Source organism: Pleurodeles waltl, chromosome 7 (assembly GCF_031143425.1).
Source record: "Pleurodeles waltl isolate 20211129_DDA chromosome 7, aPleWal1.hap1.20221129, whole genome shotgun sequence".
Lineage (NCBI taxonomy): Eukaryota > Metazoa > Chordata > Amphibia > Caudata > Salamandridae > Pleurodeles > Pleurodeles waltl.
The window spans coordinates 568,146,041-568,159,816 of NC_090446.1; the positions used below are offsets into that span (position 1 = coordinate 568,146,041).

The following is a 13,776-nucleotide window of genomic DNA, read 5'->3' on the forward strand; positions in this document are numbered from 1 at the left end:
TTTTTATGACAATATGCCAAAGTATCTCAGTGAGTACCCTCAGTATGAGGATAGCAAATATACACAAGATATATGTACACAATACCAAAATATGCAGTAATAGCAATAGAAAACAGTGCAAACAATGTATAGTCACACTAGAATGCAATGGGGGCACATAGGGATAGGGGCAACACAAACCATATACTCTAGAAGTGGAATGCGAACCACGAATGAACCCCAAACCTATGTGACCTTGTAGAGGGTCGCTGGGACTGTAAGAAAACAGTGAGGGTTAGAAAAATAGCCCACCTCAAGACCCTGAAAAGTGAGTGCAAAGTGCACTAAAGTTCCCCAAAGAGCACAGAAGTCGTGATAGGGAAATTCTGCAGGAAAGACCAAAACCAGCAATGCAACAACGATGGATTTCCAGACGAGGGTACCTGTGGAACAAGGGGACCAAGTCCAAGAGTCACGATCAAGTCGGGAGTGGGCAGATGCCCAGGAAATGCCAGCTGTGGGTGCAAAGAAGCTGCCACCGGATGGTAGAAGCTGTGGATTCTGCAAGAACGACAAGGGCTAGAAACTTTCCCTTAGGAGGATGGATGTTCCACATCGTGAAGAGTCTTGCAGAGGTGTTTCCGTGCAGAAAGACCGCCAACAAGCCTTGCTAGCTGCAAAGGTCGCGGTTAGGGTTTTTGGATGCTGCTGTGGGCCAGGAGGGACCAGGATGTCGCCGATTGCGTGAGGAGACAGAGGGGGCGTCCAGCAAGACAAAGAGCCCACTCAGAAGCAAGCAGCACCCGCAGAAGTGCCGGAACAGGCACTACAAAGTGGAGTGAACCGGAGCTCACCCGAAGTCACAAAGGAGGGTCCCAAGATGCCGGAGGACAACTCAGGAGGTCGTGCACTGCAGGCTAGAGTGCCGGGGACCCAGGCTTGGCTGTGCACAAAGGAAATCCTGGAAGAGTGCACAGGAGCCGGAGTAGCTGCAAAACACGCGGTTCCCAGCAATGCAGTCTAGCGTGGGGAGGCAAGAACTTACCTCCACCAAACTTGGACTGAAGAGTCACTGGACTGTGGGAGTCACTTGGACAGAGTTGCTGAGTTCAAGGGACCTCGGTCGTCGTGCTGAGAGGAGACCCAGAGGACCGGTGATTCAGTTCTTTGGTGCCTGCGGTTGCAGGGGGAAGATTCCGTCGACACACAGGAGATTTCTTCGGAGCTTCTAGTGCAGAGAGGAGGCAGACTACCCCCACAGCATGCACCACCAGGAAAACAGTCGAGAAAGCGGCCGGATCAGCGTTACAAGGTCGCAGTAGTCGTCTTTGCTACTTTGTTGCAGTTTTGCAGGCTTCCAGAGCAGTCAGCGGTCGATTCCTTGGCAGAGAGAGATGCAGAGGAACTCTGATGAGCTCTTGCATTCGTTATCTAAAGAATTCCCCAAAGCAGAGACCCTAAATAGCCAGAAAAGGAGGTTTGGCTACTTAGGAGAGAGGATAGGCTAGCAACACCTAGAGGAGCCTATTAGAAGGAGTCTCTGACGTCACCTGCTGGCACTGGCCACTCAGAGCAGTCCAGTGTGCCAGCAGCACCTCTGTTTCCAAGATGGCAGAGGTCTGGAGCACACTGGAGGAGCTCTGGGCACCTCCCAGAGGAGGTGCAGGTCAGGGGAGTAGTCACTCCCCTTTCCTTTGTCCAGTTCCGTGCCAGAGCAGGGCTGGGGGATCCCTGAACCGGTGTAGACTGGCTTATGCAGAAATGGGCACCATCTGTGCCCATGAAAGCATTTCCAGAGGCTGGGGGAGGCTACTCCTCCCCAGCCCTAACACCTTTTTCCAAAGGGAGAGGGTGTAACACCCTCTCTCTGAGGAAGTCCTTTGTTCTGCCTTCCTGGGCCAAGCCTGGCTGGACCCCAGGAGGGCAGAAACCTGTCTGAGGGGTTGGCAGCAGCAGCAGCTGCAGTGAAACCCCGGGAAAGGTCGTTTGGCAGTACCGGGGTCTGAGCTAGAGACTCAGGGGATCATGGAATTGTCTCCCTAATGCCAGAATGGCATTGGGGTGACAATTCCATGATCTTAGACATGTTACAAGGCCATGTTCGGAGTTACCATTGTGACGCTATACATATGTCGTGACATATGTGTAGTGCACGCGTGTAATGGTGTCCCCGCACTCACAAAGTCCGGGGAATTTGCCCTGAACAATGTGGGAGCACCTTGGCTAGTGCCAGGGTGCCCACACACTAAGTAACTTAGCACCCAACCTTTACCAGGTAAAGGTTAGACATATAGGTGACTTATAAGTTACTTAAGTGCAGTGGTAAATGGCTGTGAAATAACGTGGACGTTATTTCACTCAGGCTGCAAGGGCAGGCCTGTGTAAGAATTGTCAGAGGTCCCTATGGGTGGCAAAAGAAATGCTGCAGCCCATAGGGATCTCCTGGAACCCCAATACCCTGGGTACCTCAGTACCATATACTAGGGACTTATAAGGGTGTTCCAGTATGCCGATGTAAATTGGTGAAATTGGTCACTAGCCTGTTAGTGACAATTTGGAAAGAAAATGAGAGAGCATAACCACTGAGGTTCTGGATAGCAGAGCCTCAGTGAGACAGTTAGTCATAACACAGGTAACACATACAGGGCACACTTATGAGCACTGGGGCCCTGGCTGGCAGGGTCCCAGTGACACATACAACTAAAACAACATATATACAGTGAAATATGGGGGTAACATGCCAGGCAAGATGGTACTTTCCTACATGCTACCCCTCCTAAACTCACATGAACACAGCCATTCCCACTGCAGTACACACAGCACATTCATGTATGTCCCTAAATCCATAGGTAAGTGACATTATAGATTATTAGTATTGAGGTAATGATTTATTGTGTTGAATGGTTTGCTAGGAATGCTAGTGGTCTTGAATGTGGTAATGTCACAAGGTGCCATGGGATGGATGTCAGAAGGGAGGTGCCATGAGTTATTTTCAGTGTGGGAGATGACACTTTTGCTCACGAATGTGTTGCAGTGTTTGTACTGCGTGTTGTCTAGTTTCACAGCAGTATGGATGGTGATTGCCAACAAAAAGTGTATCCATTAGCTGCAGTAGCTCCTGGAGATCTCAATGCGAATGGCGTACAACAACTTTGCATGTTTACCACCACAAAAGCACCATAGCAACGGACTGGAGCAGTGACTCTCTCAACACATTCTAGACACCTGGCTTCTGTGTGCAATTCCTTTAACTCGTCCACTGCTATGAGAGCATGGAGACGAACCACAGCACGCACTTTCTCCGGGACATGTGAAATAATGCACATTGCCAATATGCTCGTTAACAGTGCTTAATTTGTGCCGGCGGTTGCAGGTGGGGCCTACCTGCACTCTCCTTTGGGGACCGGAGCATATTTTTTCATTATAAGAATTTGTCCCAGAACAAGGAAAGAGAAAAACAGAAAAGGAGAAAAGAAAGCGGAAGAAAATCGTGGAAAAGCAGCAATGAGGCAGCAGGAATGAAAGGAACCTTCAAAAGTGAGAAGAAGGGGTAGTGGGTGTGTGGTGGTGGATGAAAGAGGTACAAAGTGGAATCAACACTAGGCAGCCTTGGTATTCTGCCCGCTGACTACGTGGGCTTCTGTGAAGAAATCTGGACACCGGCACTTGTTCTATCATTTAAACACGTTAGAACCAGGCTTCTAGGATAATAATCTGCCACAGTGTGTCAGTAAATATGCTCCCCGTCATCATCTGTTTCTGTAGCGCAGTTGTAAGCCATGTGCTACTCCTTATTTACAGTAGCCTTGAAAAAGCATATTAATATAATGACTGTATAAAACTAAGAAGAGAAAACAAATAGAAAAATACCAATAATATGACCACACGTGAATAGAAAAATACTAATAACATGACTATGTATGCGCATAAATGTACAAGTAATACTGAAAGCGTGCACTTACATGTGTCTATATTTCTAACAAATAACCTTCGGGAGGATGCTAATACGAAGAAAAATGCACGTAAATCAAGACTGCACAAATGAGAAAATAAAAGGTTTAATTAGTGGGCAACGATCTATGAGTCAGTCTGCCCATTTCAAATCTACCATGGCGCAGTCTACACAACTTCCTGCACTACTGCGCGTGGTATGATGCTCACCATGTCCTGCATGTTCACGCACGCGCACATGCATAATGTTCAGGTCCTGAGCTCGCCCCCCACGACCGCAGCACCAACCTGCTGCCTCCTGCCTCTGTCCCCTGACCACGCTGCTGTTTGCGTGTTCGAGGCCCTCCTCCACCCGCAGGCATCCTCCTGCGCCTCATCCCTGGGGTCTAGTGGGCTCTGACTAGCTTCACTTGACCCGTGTGCCGCTTTCCGCCGTCCCGTAAGTGTTTTTCGTTTTTTTTGCTTTTTTCAGCGCCTCGCCGCCGGCGCTTCTGCCCCCTTTGTGCCCCCCTGATTGCTGTCTCCCCGATCGTATATTGTGCCATTTTGTTTTTTCTGATTGTGTGCTTTTCTTATTGTAACTGCTGTTTTTTGCTCGTTTTCAGTGTTTTTGCCCCTTGTGCGCTCCCCGTTCCCTGCCGCTGCCTCCCTGCGGCCCCGCCCCCCTCGCGCCCCCATTTGCCGCTCCCTCCCGCCTCCCAGCTGCTCCTCCCTCCCCCCTCCCTTCTTAATGGCTGACGCTGCGCGTCGCGAGTGAGCGACCTCTGACCTGTTTCAGGTCCTGAGCTCGCCCCCCACGACCGCAGCACCAACCTGCTGCCTCCTGCCTCTGTCCCCTGACCACGCTGCTGTTTGCGTGTTCGAGGCCCTCCTCCACCCGCAGGCATCCTCCTGCGCCTCATCCCTGGGGTCTAGTGGGCTCTGACTAGCTTCACTTGACCCGTGTGCCGCTTTCCGCCGTCCCGTAAGTGTTTTTCGTTTTTTTCGCTTTTTTCAGCGCCTCGCCGCCGGCGCTTCTGCCCCCTTTGTGCCCCCCTGATTGCTGTCTCCCCGATCGTATATTGTGCCATTTTGTTTTTTCTGATTGTGTGCTTTTCTTATTGTAACTGCTGTTTTTTGCTCGTTTTCAGTGTTTTTGCCCCTTGTGCGCTCCCCGTTCCCTGCCGCTGCCTCCCTGCGGCCCCGCCCCCCTCGCGCCCCCATTTGCCGCTCCCTCCCGCCTCCCGCCTCCCAGCTGCTCCTCCCTCCCCCCTCCCTTCTTAATGGCTGGCGCTGCGCGTCGCGAGTGAGCGACCTCTGACCTGTTTCAGGTCCTGAGCTCGCCCCCCACGACCGCAGCACCAACCTGCTGCCTCCTGCCTCTGTCCCCTGACCACGCTGCTGTTTGCGTGTTCGAGGCCCTCCTCCACCCGCAGGCATCCTCCTGCGCCTCATCCCTGGGGTCTAGTGGGCTCTGACTAGCTTCACTTGACCCGTGTGCCGCTTTCCGCCGTCCCGTAAGTGTTTTTCGTTTTTTTCGCTTTTTTCAGCGCCTCGCCGCCGGCGCTTCTGCCCCCTTTGTGCCCCCCTGATTGCTGTCTCCCCAATCGTATATTGTGCCATTTTGTTTTTTCTGATTGTGTGCTTTTCTTATTGTAACTGCTGTTTTTTGCTCGTTTTCAGTGTTTTTGCCCCTTGTGCGCTCCCCGTTCCCTGCCGCTGCCTCCCTGCGGCCCTGCCCCCCTCGCGCCCCCATTTGCCGCTCCCTCCCGCCTCCCGCCTCCCAGCTGCTCCTCCCTCCCCCCTCCCTTCTTAATGGCTGGCGCTGCGCGTCCGCGCAGCGGACGCGCCGCTGGCGCGCCGGAGGCGCGCCAGAGGCAAGCCCGTCTGCGCCCGTCCGCGCCTGGACCGCGCCCAGCGCCACACCCCCTGGCCCTTGCGCCCCCCGCATCCGCTACTCGATCAACGAACTCCGCGCCTTCAACCCCGGCCCCTCCACTGAATGCTACCGGGCATCCCCGAAGCACACTAAAGGACCTTTTTCCTGCCGTACCTGCAACTTCTCCTGCATCAGAACGACCAATCCAACTACGAAAACATCCAACCCCAACCACCTGAACTGCATCCTCATCAACACCCGCTCCGCACGGAAACACGCCATCGAGCTCTGGGATTTGCTCGACACCACTGCTCCTGACGTGGCTTTCCTGACCGAAACCTGGTGGAACGACTCCTCGTCTCCGGACATCGCCATCGCCATACCGGACGGATACAAAATCACCAGACGAGATCGAACCAACGAAATCGGCGGCGGAATAGCCATCGCTCACAAAGCTACCCTCAAAATCCACACCCACTCGGACGACACCCTCAGGACAGCCGAACACCTCCACTTCCAGATCCACACGGACCCCAACACGACCCTCAGAGGAACCCTCATTTACCGCCCTCCAGGACCAAGACCCCCCTTCAACGACACCATCGCCGACCTTGCAAGCACCCACGCCCTCGCTTCCCCGGATTACATCCTCCTGGGAGATCTGAACTACCATCTGGAAAATGCCAACGACGTCAACACCGCGTCACTGACCTCCAACCTCCTCAACCTCGGTCTCCGCCAGCTAGTCAACACACCTACCCACATCGCCGGACACACCCTTGACCCCCTCTTCACCTCTAGCAACCACATTTCCTTCAGCCACACCTCCGAACTCCACTGGACTGACCATCACTGTGTCCATTTCACCTATAAGAAAACCACAGAGCAACACCGCATCCAGCTACCTCCCCACCGCCGCTGGGGCAAAATCACCCAAGAACAACTGACCAACACCCTCGTCAACAACCTTCCACCCGACGCAATCGACCCGAGCACAGCCGCCATCAACCTCCATCAATGGATCCTCGACTGCGCCAACACCCTTGCCCCTCTCAAGAAACCCACCACCACCCAAGGAAAGAGAAAACCAGCCTGGTTCACAGACGATCTCACCACCTCCAAAAGCAACTGCCAGAAACTCAAAAAGAAATGGATCCAAGAACGCACACCCGACAACCTCGCCGCCCTCAAAAACGCCAACCGCGAACACCACCAACGGATCCGCACCGCCAAGCGCGCCCACTTCACCGAACGCATCAACAACAACGCCCACGACTGCAAAGAACTATTCGGCATCGTGAAGGAACTCTCCAATCCGAAAGCCAACTCCAACGACATCCCGCCCTCCCAGAAACTCTGCGACGACCTCTCCACCTTCTTCCACCAGAAAATCACCACCATCCACGACAGCTTCATCACCGGTCCACCGCCAGACCCCACCCCCGACGTCTCCTCCCGCGACTGCCGCCTCACCGCCTGGACCCACGTGGACGAGGCAGTAACCATAGCAACCATGAACACCATCCACTCAGGCTCCCCCACGGACCCCTGCCCCCACCATGTTTTCAACTCAGCAAACGCCACCATCGCCCCCGAACTCCGCAAGATCATCAACCTCTCCTTCACTTCTGCCACCTTCCCGGACAGCTGGAAACACGCAGAAATCCAACCCCTCCTCAAAAAACCCAAGGCTGACCCCAACGACCTCAAAAACTTCCGTCCGATCTCTCTCCTCCCTTTTCCAGCGAAAGTCATCGAGAAGATCGTCAACACTCAGCTCACCCACTTCCTCGAAGACAATTCCATCCTGGACCCCTCACAATCCGGATTCAGACGAAACCACAGCACTGAGACCGCCCTCCTCGCCGCCACAGATGACATCAGACATCAAATGGACAACGGCGAAACCTCAGCCCTCATCCTCCTCGACCTATCAGCCGCTTTTGACACCGTCTGCCACCGCACCCTACTGACCCGCCTCCAGGAAGCCGGCATCCAAGATAAAGCCCTCCACTGGATCTCATCCTTCCTCTCCGACAGAACGCAGAGAGTCCGTCTCTCCCCTTTCCGCTCCAAAGCCACCAACCTCATCTGCGGCGTCCCCCAAGGATCCTCCCTCAGCCCCACGTTGTTCAACGTCTACATGGCCCCCCTCGCTCAACTGGCCCGCCAACATCATCTCAGCATCATCTCCTACGCCGACGATACCCAGCTCGTCCTCTCCCTGACCAAAGACCCGCTCACCGCCAAAACAAACCTCCACGAGGGACTAAAATCTATCGCTGATTGGATGAACAACAGTCGCCTGAAACTCAACTCCGACAAGACGGAAGTCCTCATCCTCGGACGCACTCCCTCGGCCTGGAACGACTCATGGTGGCCCTCCGTCCTCGGACCCCCACCCACCCCTGCCAGCCACGCAAGAAACCTCGGCTTCATCCTGGACTCCGCCCTCACCATGTCCAAACAGGTCAGCGCCGTCTCCTCCTCCTGTTTCAACACCCTCCGAATGCTCCGCAGAATTTTCAAGTGGATTCCAACAGAAACCAGAAAGACGGTGACCCAGGCCCTCGTCAGCAGCAGACTTGACTACGGCAACGCACTCTACACAGGCATCCCAACCAAAGACATCAAACGCCTCCAACGTATCCAAAATGCCTCCGCCCGACTGATCCTCAACATACCCCGCCGAAGTCACATCTCCCCTCACCTAAAGGAACTCCACTGGCTCCCGGTAGACAAGAGGATCACCTTCAAACTCCTGACCCACGCTCACAAGGCACTTCACAACACCGGACCCTCCTACCTCAACACCAGACTTCACTTCTACACCCCAACACGTCAACTCCGATCCGCCAACCTCGCCCTCGCCATCGTACCCCGAATCCAGCGCAAGACATCCGGCGGCAGATCCTTCTCCTTCCTCGCCGCCAAGACCTGGAACTCTCTCCCCACATCCCTTCGCCAGACCCAGGACCTCCTCGCATTCAGAAGGCTCCTCAAGACCTGGCTCTTCGACCGATAAACCAGCAGCGCTCCCCTTTCCCCCCCCCCCCTCAGCGCCTCGAAACCCTGACGGGTACATAGCGCGCTTTATAAATACTATGATTGATTGATTGATTGATTGCTAAGGCGACCAGGACTCCTCTTTAGAAATGGTTTCGCAGATCCACCGTGCAGGTGCGGTAATGAAGTTAGAAAACCGGATGTGATCTTAAACAGACATTTTCAGCTAGCTGTCTCTGTCATTTTAATGTTCTTTGGTTCCTAGCATGGACGTCACTTAGGGGTCGCCATGGGTCGCAGCTGCGCACATCACCGATGACTAAATAAACAACATAACATGAACATCGAGAGATTCAGTGTGTTCCCTACTTTCTTTCACTTCAGCCTTCTGATCCAGTCACAAAGAGTTTACTGTGAATAATTGTGACTTACTTTGGACTATCTGTTGGCCTACTCAGGAGTAAGCTATAGCAAAATCGTTATGAATATGTTTATTTACACAATAAATACTAAGGTGATTCACTATTTTATTAGTGACCATTCTGCAAATATAGGAACAGCCTTGCGTGTAAATAATGTTGCGTCTCACGTCATATCTACAATTCAAAGCAGGATATTTGTTAAAGCTTGAACTGCGACTCAAAGAGCTCCTGGATCAACATACGTGAATTATGAAAGGGATTGGCCTTATAGTCACCAAGGTACTTGAAGATTTACGTTCCCAAACAAAACAAGCATTGGCAAAAAGAACAGATCTCATCTTTTGTCTTTGCCAATGCGTACCTATTGGCTTTGCTAATGTTTTTTGCTGATGATGCTCAGGATTAACAAAAAACAAAAAAAGAGTTATTGGGGATGCTCTGAAGTATCTGCAGAAAAGACAACGTTGTCAATATTTTAGTCATGTTTGTAAAGCTGTGCAGCATCGTTGAAAGTTTTCCCATAAAAAAGTGCTATGATGCAGAGGGACGGTGCACAACATGGAGGGCGGGGATGCCCTGAGCTCTCACAAGCAATAAAAAAAGTTCTAGATGGGTCCAGTGCCTGATGAGTCATAGTGCTTATTTAAAAAAAAAAAACTTTCAGCCACGTTGCATAGCAGATGCACTGCTGTGCAACATAACTAAAAACACACAATAAATCCAGTGTAGGCGAGATCCACTAGCTCTGTAACCGCTTTTTATTCTGATGGGTTGGGAGGGACGGCTGGAAGCAACAAAGGGAGGGTGGGAGGATTGAAAGCAACAGTGGGAGGATTGAAAGCAACAGTGGGAGGGCTGAAAGCAACACAGCGCAGAAATGGAGGGTGGGAGGGGGAAGCAACACAAGGAGAGCAAGCAACAATATAGGATGGGAAAGGAGAAGCAATAACATGGGAGTGGGGAGGAGGGGACAAAAAACAGCAAAAAAATGAATCTTACCTCTTATATGTGCTCACATATGGCACTCTAATGCCCTTCGATGGATTCTACACTATGTAAAATAAAATGCGGAGTGGAAGGGTGGCAGCGGGAGAGGGAGTGAGATGTGAAGAGATGGCATGCAAACCCATAACTCTTATTGAGTCCGTGCACAAAAATACAAAGGTAGCCTGCCATGAAAGTGCGAATCAGTGGATGGACAATTACTTGGAAAGAAAGCAGTACTTGGGCTATGCTCCATGAAAGAGACAAACACTCAAAGAGGAAGTGAAGCAAGCATGTATTGACCAAAGAAAAGCATGGAAGTGAGAGTGACGATGAAGCCAAACAGTGACAGGCAATGGGCGGTCCTAAGCTCCCTATAAGATAATAAAGCATCTCACAAATTACAGCGCATGTGATCTCCCAGGCAAGACCTAAAAAGGTAGTTCCCTGAATGCAAGGAGTGGAGGGATACAAGTCATCCAATAATGAGGATGGTAAAGAGCCATGCCTCACATAATGACAAATAAAAGAAGGGGAAGGAAAGCCTCTGAATAAGAAGCACACAAATAAGTCAACCAATGGAATGCTAGAATTTCACCCAAATTCCACTGTAAGTGTTGATATTGTCCACAAGAAGTCTTCAACAAGAGGCAGCTAAAAGATGTTTCTAATCTAGTCCTAAATGAGTAACCAAGCTTCTCTCGAATATAGAAAAAGTTGGTCTACACATTTTTTTCGCCCATATCCCATCGGTCAGGAAAGCTTGCACTTCTCTGTATATCTGTTTTGTGTGAGCAGCTGAGCTTGTATTGCTGAAATGGATACTGTACCCAATCTGTTTATATGTGTGAGAGAGAGAAATTAAGCTTGGATTGCTGCCTACGCTTCCACTGGAGCTGCCAATGCTGTGCTTGTTGAGACTGTCAAGCAAGGTTGCATCGCTGCTGCTCATGCTTTACGTGTCTGTAAGAGGGTAGGGTTTACTCATGCTGTGCTGCGCCTGTTGTTATGTTGGGAAGCCATTATCTGCTGCTTCTCACGCATTAGCTGTTCTGTGGGTGAGGGAAGTTTATACAGCTCCCAGGGGTGTAACACAGGCTCCCGCGGTCATTGCATTGCAGGGACCCTAACCCTCTAGTGGGTGCGGCCAGTACTGCCCCAATCCCTTCACGGGTAAGCCCGATGCTTCAAGGGCTCTCTTTCAGCGCAAGGCTCATGAATATCTGTGAAATATGGGAGACTCGGACCCCTCGTCACATTCTTCAAGGGGGGCCATCTGTATGTGTTACCCACCGATGGCTCCTATGCCCCTGTAAAGGTAAAGCTAACCTTGCTATTACATATAATGCAGGGCCAGAAGGGCCTTTTAATCCATTGACATTTTCCCGGTGGGCTGGAGTGAGTGGGTTTGAGCATTTTTGCCAGGGGCGCTTTGGTTACCCTGTCCGGCCCTGACAGCAGTGGTGTTGTGAGTAAAGCTTGCACTGCTGCTGCCTGTGTTGGGCCTGTTCTGTGTGTGATGTAATCTTTCACTGCGAGCGCATGTGTTGTTAGTCTGTGGAAGATTTAATTCCCACGGCCCACTCCCCTCGATACCCCCCTCACCTGCGCCGGGTCCCCCTCCGTGCTGTTTAACAGCAGACCCTGTTGCCATATTCCGCATGGGAATCAGCCATCCCATCTTTGCCAACTGAGCCATCCCGGTGTTCCAAGGTGAAAGTGGTGCAGGGAGACCGAGAGATGCAACCGTGAAGAAGAGGTGCAGTCCGGAGACTGATCGCCCCTCTGGTCACCTTCAGCACTTTTCACTCTGAAGGTTGCACGAAATCTTCCAGAACCGTCGTCCGAAATCTTCCCCTAACTGGGGAAAGGAGCCATTCTGAAAGCTGATCTTTCCCCTCCCGCTGGATGTGACATTTCAGATACTTCCCCAGCACTGGACACCTGCTGTCCTGATGTGCCCCTCGTGCTCTGCTATTATAGACCTGGCCGGTGTCCATGTGTCTCCTCACATAACAGCGGCGGGAGGACCAATGACAGAGCGATCTGTAGTGCGAGCAAGTGGGGATGAATCTATCTGTCTGTCTGTCTGTCTGTCTGTCTACCTACCTATCTATCTCACTTTGTCTCCATTTCTTTAGTTCATGATAAAAGGCGTTTTTCGTTTAAAGTCCTTTTGTCCTGGGGGCAATTAGAGGAGCGAAAAATCGCCGATGTATATATAAGGTTGCACAGCTATTAAATGCATGGATTCCTAATCGCACAGTTTGTGAAGGGCACGCAGAAAAATGCTTGGCTCAAGGGGTGTTCGGTTTATCTATTCGACTCCCTTGCCCGCTGTGTTGAAACTGCTCTTTGCCTGCCCCTTCTCTTATATTTTGTTTTTTAGGCGTTCAACAGACTAGTGCTGCATGTACAAGGGCTTTGCTCTGAGTAGTGCTGCAGGTGCAGTGGCACCCGGGCCCATCTGTATTAGGGGCCAATCGCATATATTGTGCTGTTCATCCGCCAGACGCGCCCCATTTGTGGTGTTTGCACCAGCGCTCCTGGTAACTTCTACGCCCCTGCCCATGCGCAGTTGCACCTCCCTGGCCTGGATACCCCTGGCACTGTCATTTTAAACCCTGGCCTCGGGGCTTGCAAAAGCAGTTGTAAGAACAGAAGGAAAACACTGTAGTCATGAGCACTGCTTATGTTCTGTGGCTCCCCACCTGTGACAATATTTAGAATTCGTGTTTAGTAAAATAAATACATTTAGCAACGCAATGAGCACGCTTCGTAATAAATAAAACAGATGTCGCTATCCTGCAACCGTAAAGAAATATACAGGGCCCTTGGCGGGTGTTTTCAATTTTCAAGTAGAAAGTGGAGATATTACTGATGCAGGTTTCTTTGTGTTTCCCTGACAATTTTGTTGCCATGGTTCATTACTGTGAGTATGTGAAAACTGATGATTATGCAAACCACTTCCCCTGTGCCTCACAGAAGTGATAGTGCCTCCCACATGATCATGAATTCAAAAGTGTTAATGAAGAATTAAAATCAATAGCAAAGTTATCTGGGACATTAGTTGTGTTCCATATGAATAAGAAAGGGCGTAACTACTATTGTTTTTTAAGATTCTTTTATGACAATGCGTTTTATCTATACATTTCCTCTTTGTGTTGTTTACTAATGGAATCACTGCATCCATATAGTTAGTGGTATGAAATAATTGTGGTTCCAATTGCTTTTCTGTGTTTTTGTAGTTCTATAACCTTCTCTTGGGACAAGCATCAGTTCTCATGCGCTAAAACGAAAAATGCATAAAATCATGTTGGCACCCCTGTTAAAACATAGCTTCCATCCAACATAGACCTGTAGCTGTGTTGGTAACGGTTGTGTTATTATATGTTTTTGTTCTTAACGTGGGTCTCTTATCTTCAGTGATGTCAATTATTGTAATGTCATTAGGTTAAAGGTCATTTGTCATCACTTCCATTGAATTCAAATGGTCTGTGATATCAATTCCTCTACCCCTGGCACTCTGTTGAATTAATGTCCATGGGCTCGCCAACAATTTCGTCCAACTAATCT

General features: G+C 50.8%; 1 protein-coding gene across 1 annotated transcript in view; it reads right to left on the minus strand.

Annotated features, from left to right (window-relative positions):
• The window catches only part of LOC138304357 (cytochrome c oxidase subunit 6A, mitochondrial-like), a 70,400-nt gene extending 58,270 nt beyond the window's left edge, over window positions 1–12,130 (minus strand). Inside the window, exon 1 of the mRNA XM_069244339.1 lies at window positions 11,806–12,130. Within this exon, the coding sequence (XP_069100440.1) occupies window positions 11,806–11,899 (94 nt within the window). The 5' untranslated portion in view covers window positions 11,900–12,130. The remainder of the gene's footprint in view (window positions 1–11,805) is intronic.
• Between the last annotated feature and the right edge of the window lie 1,646 nt (window positions 12,131–13,776).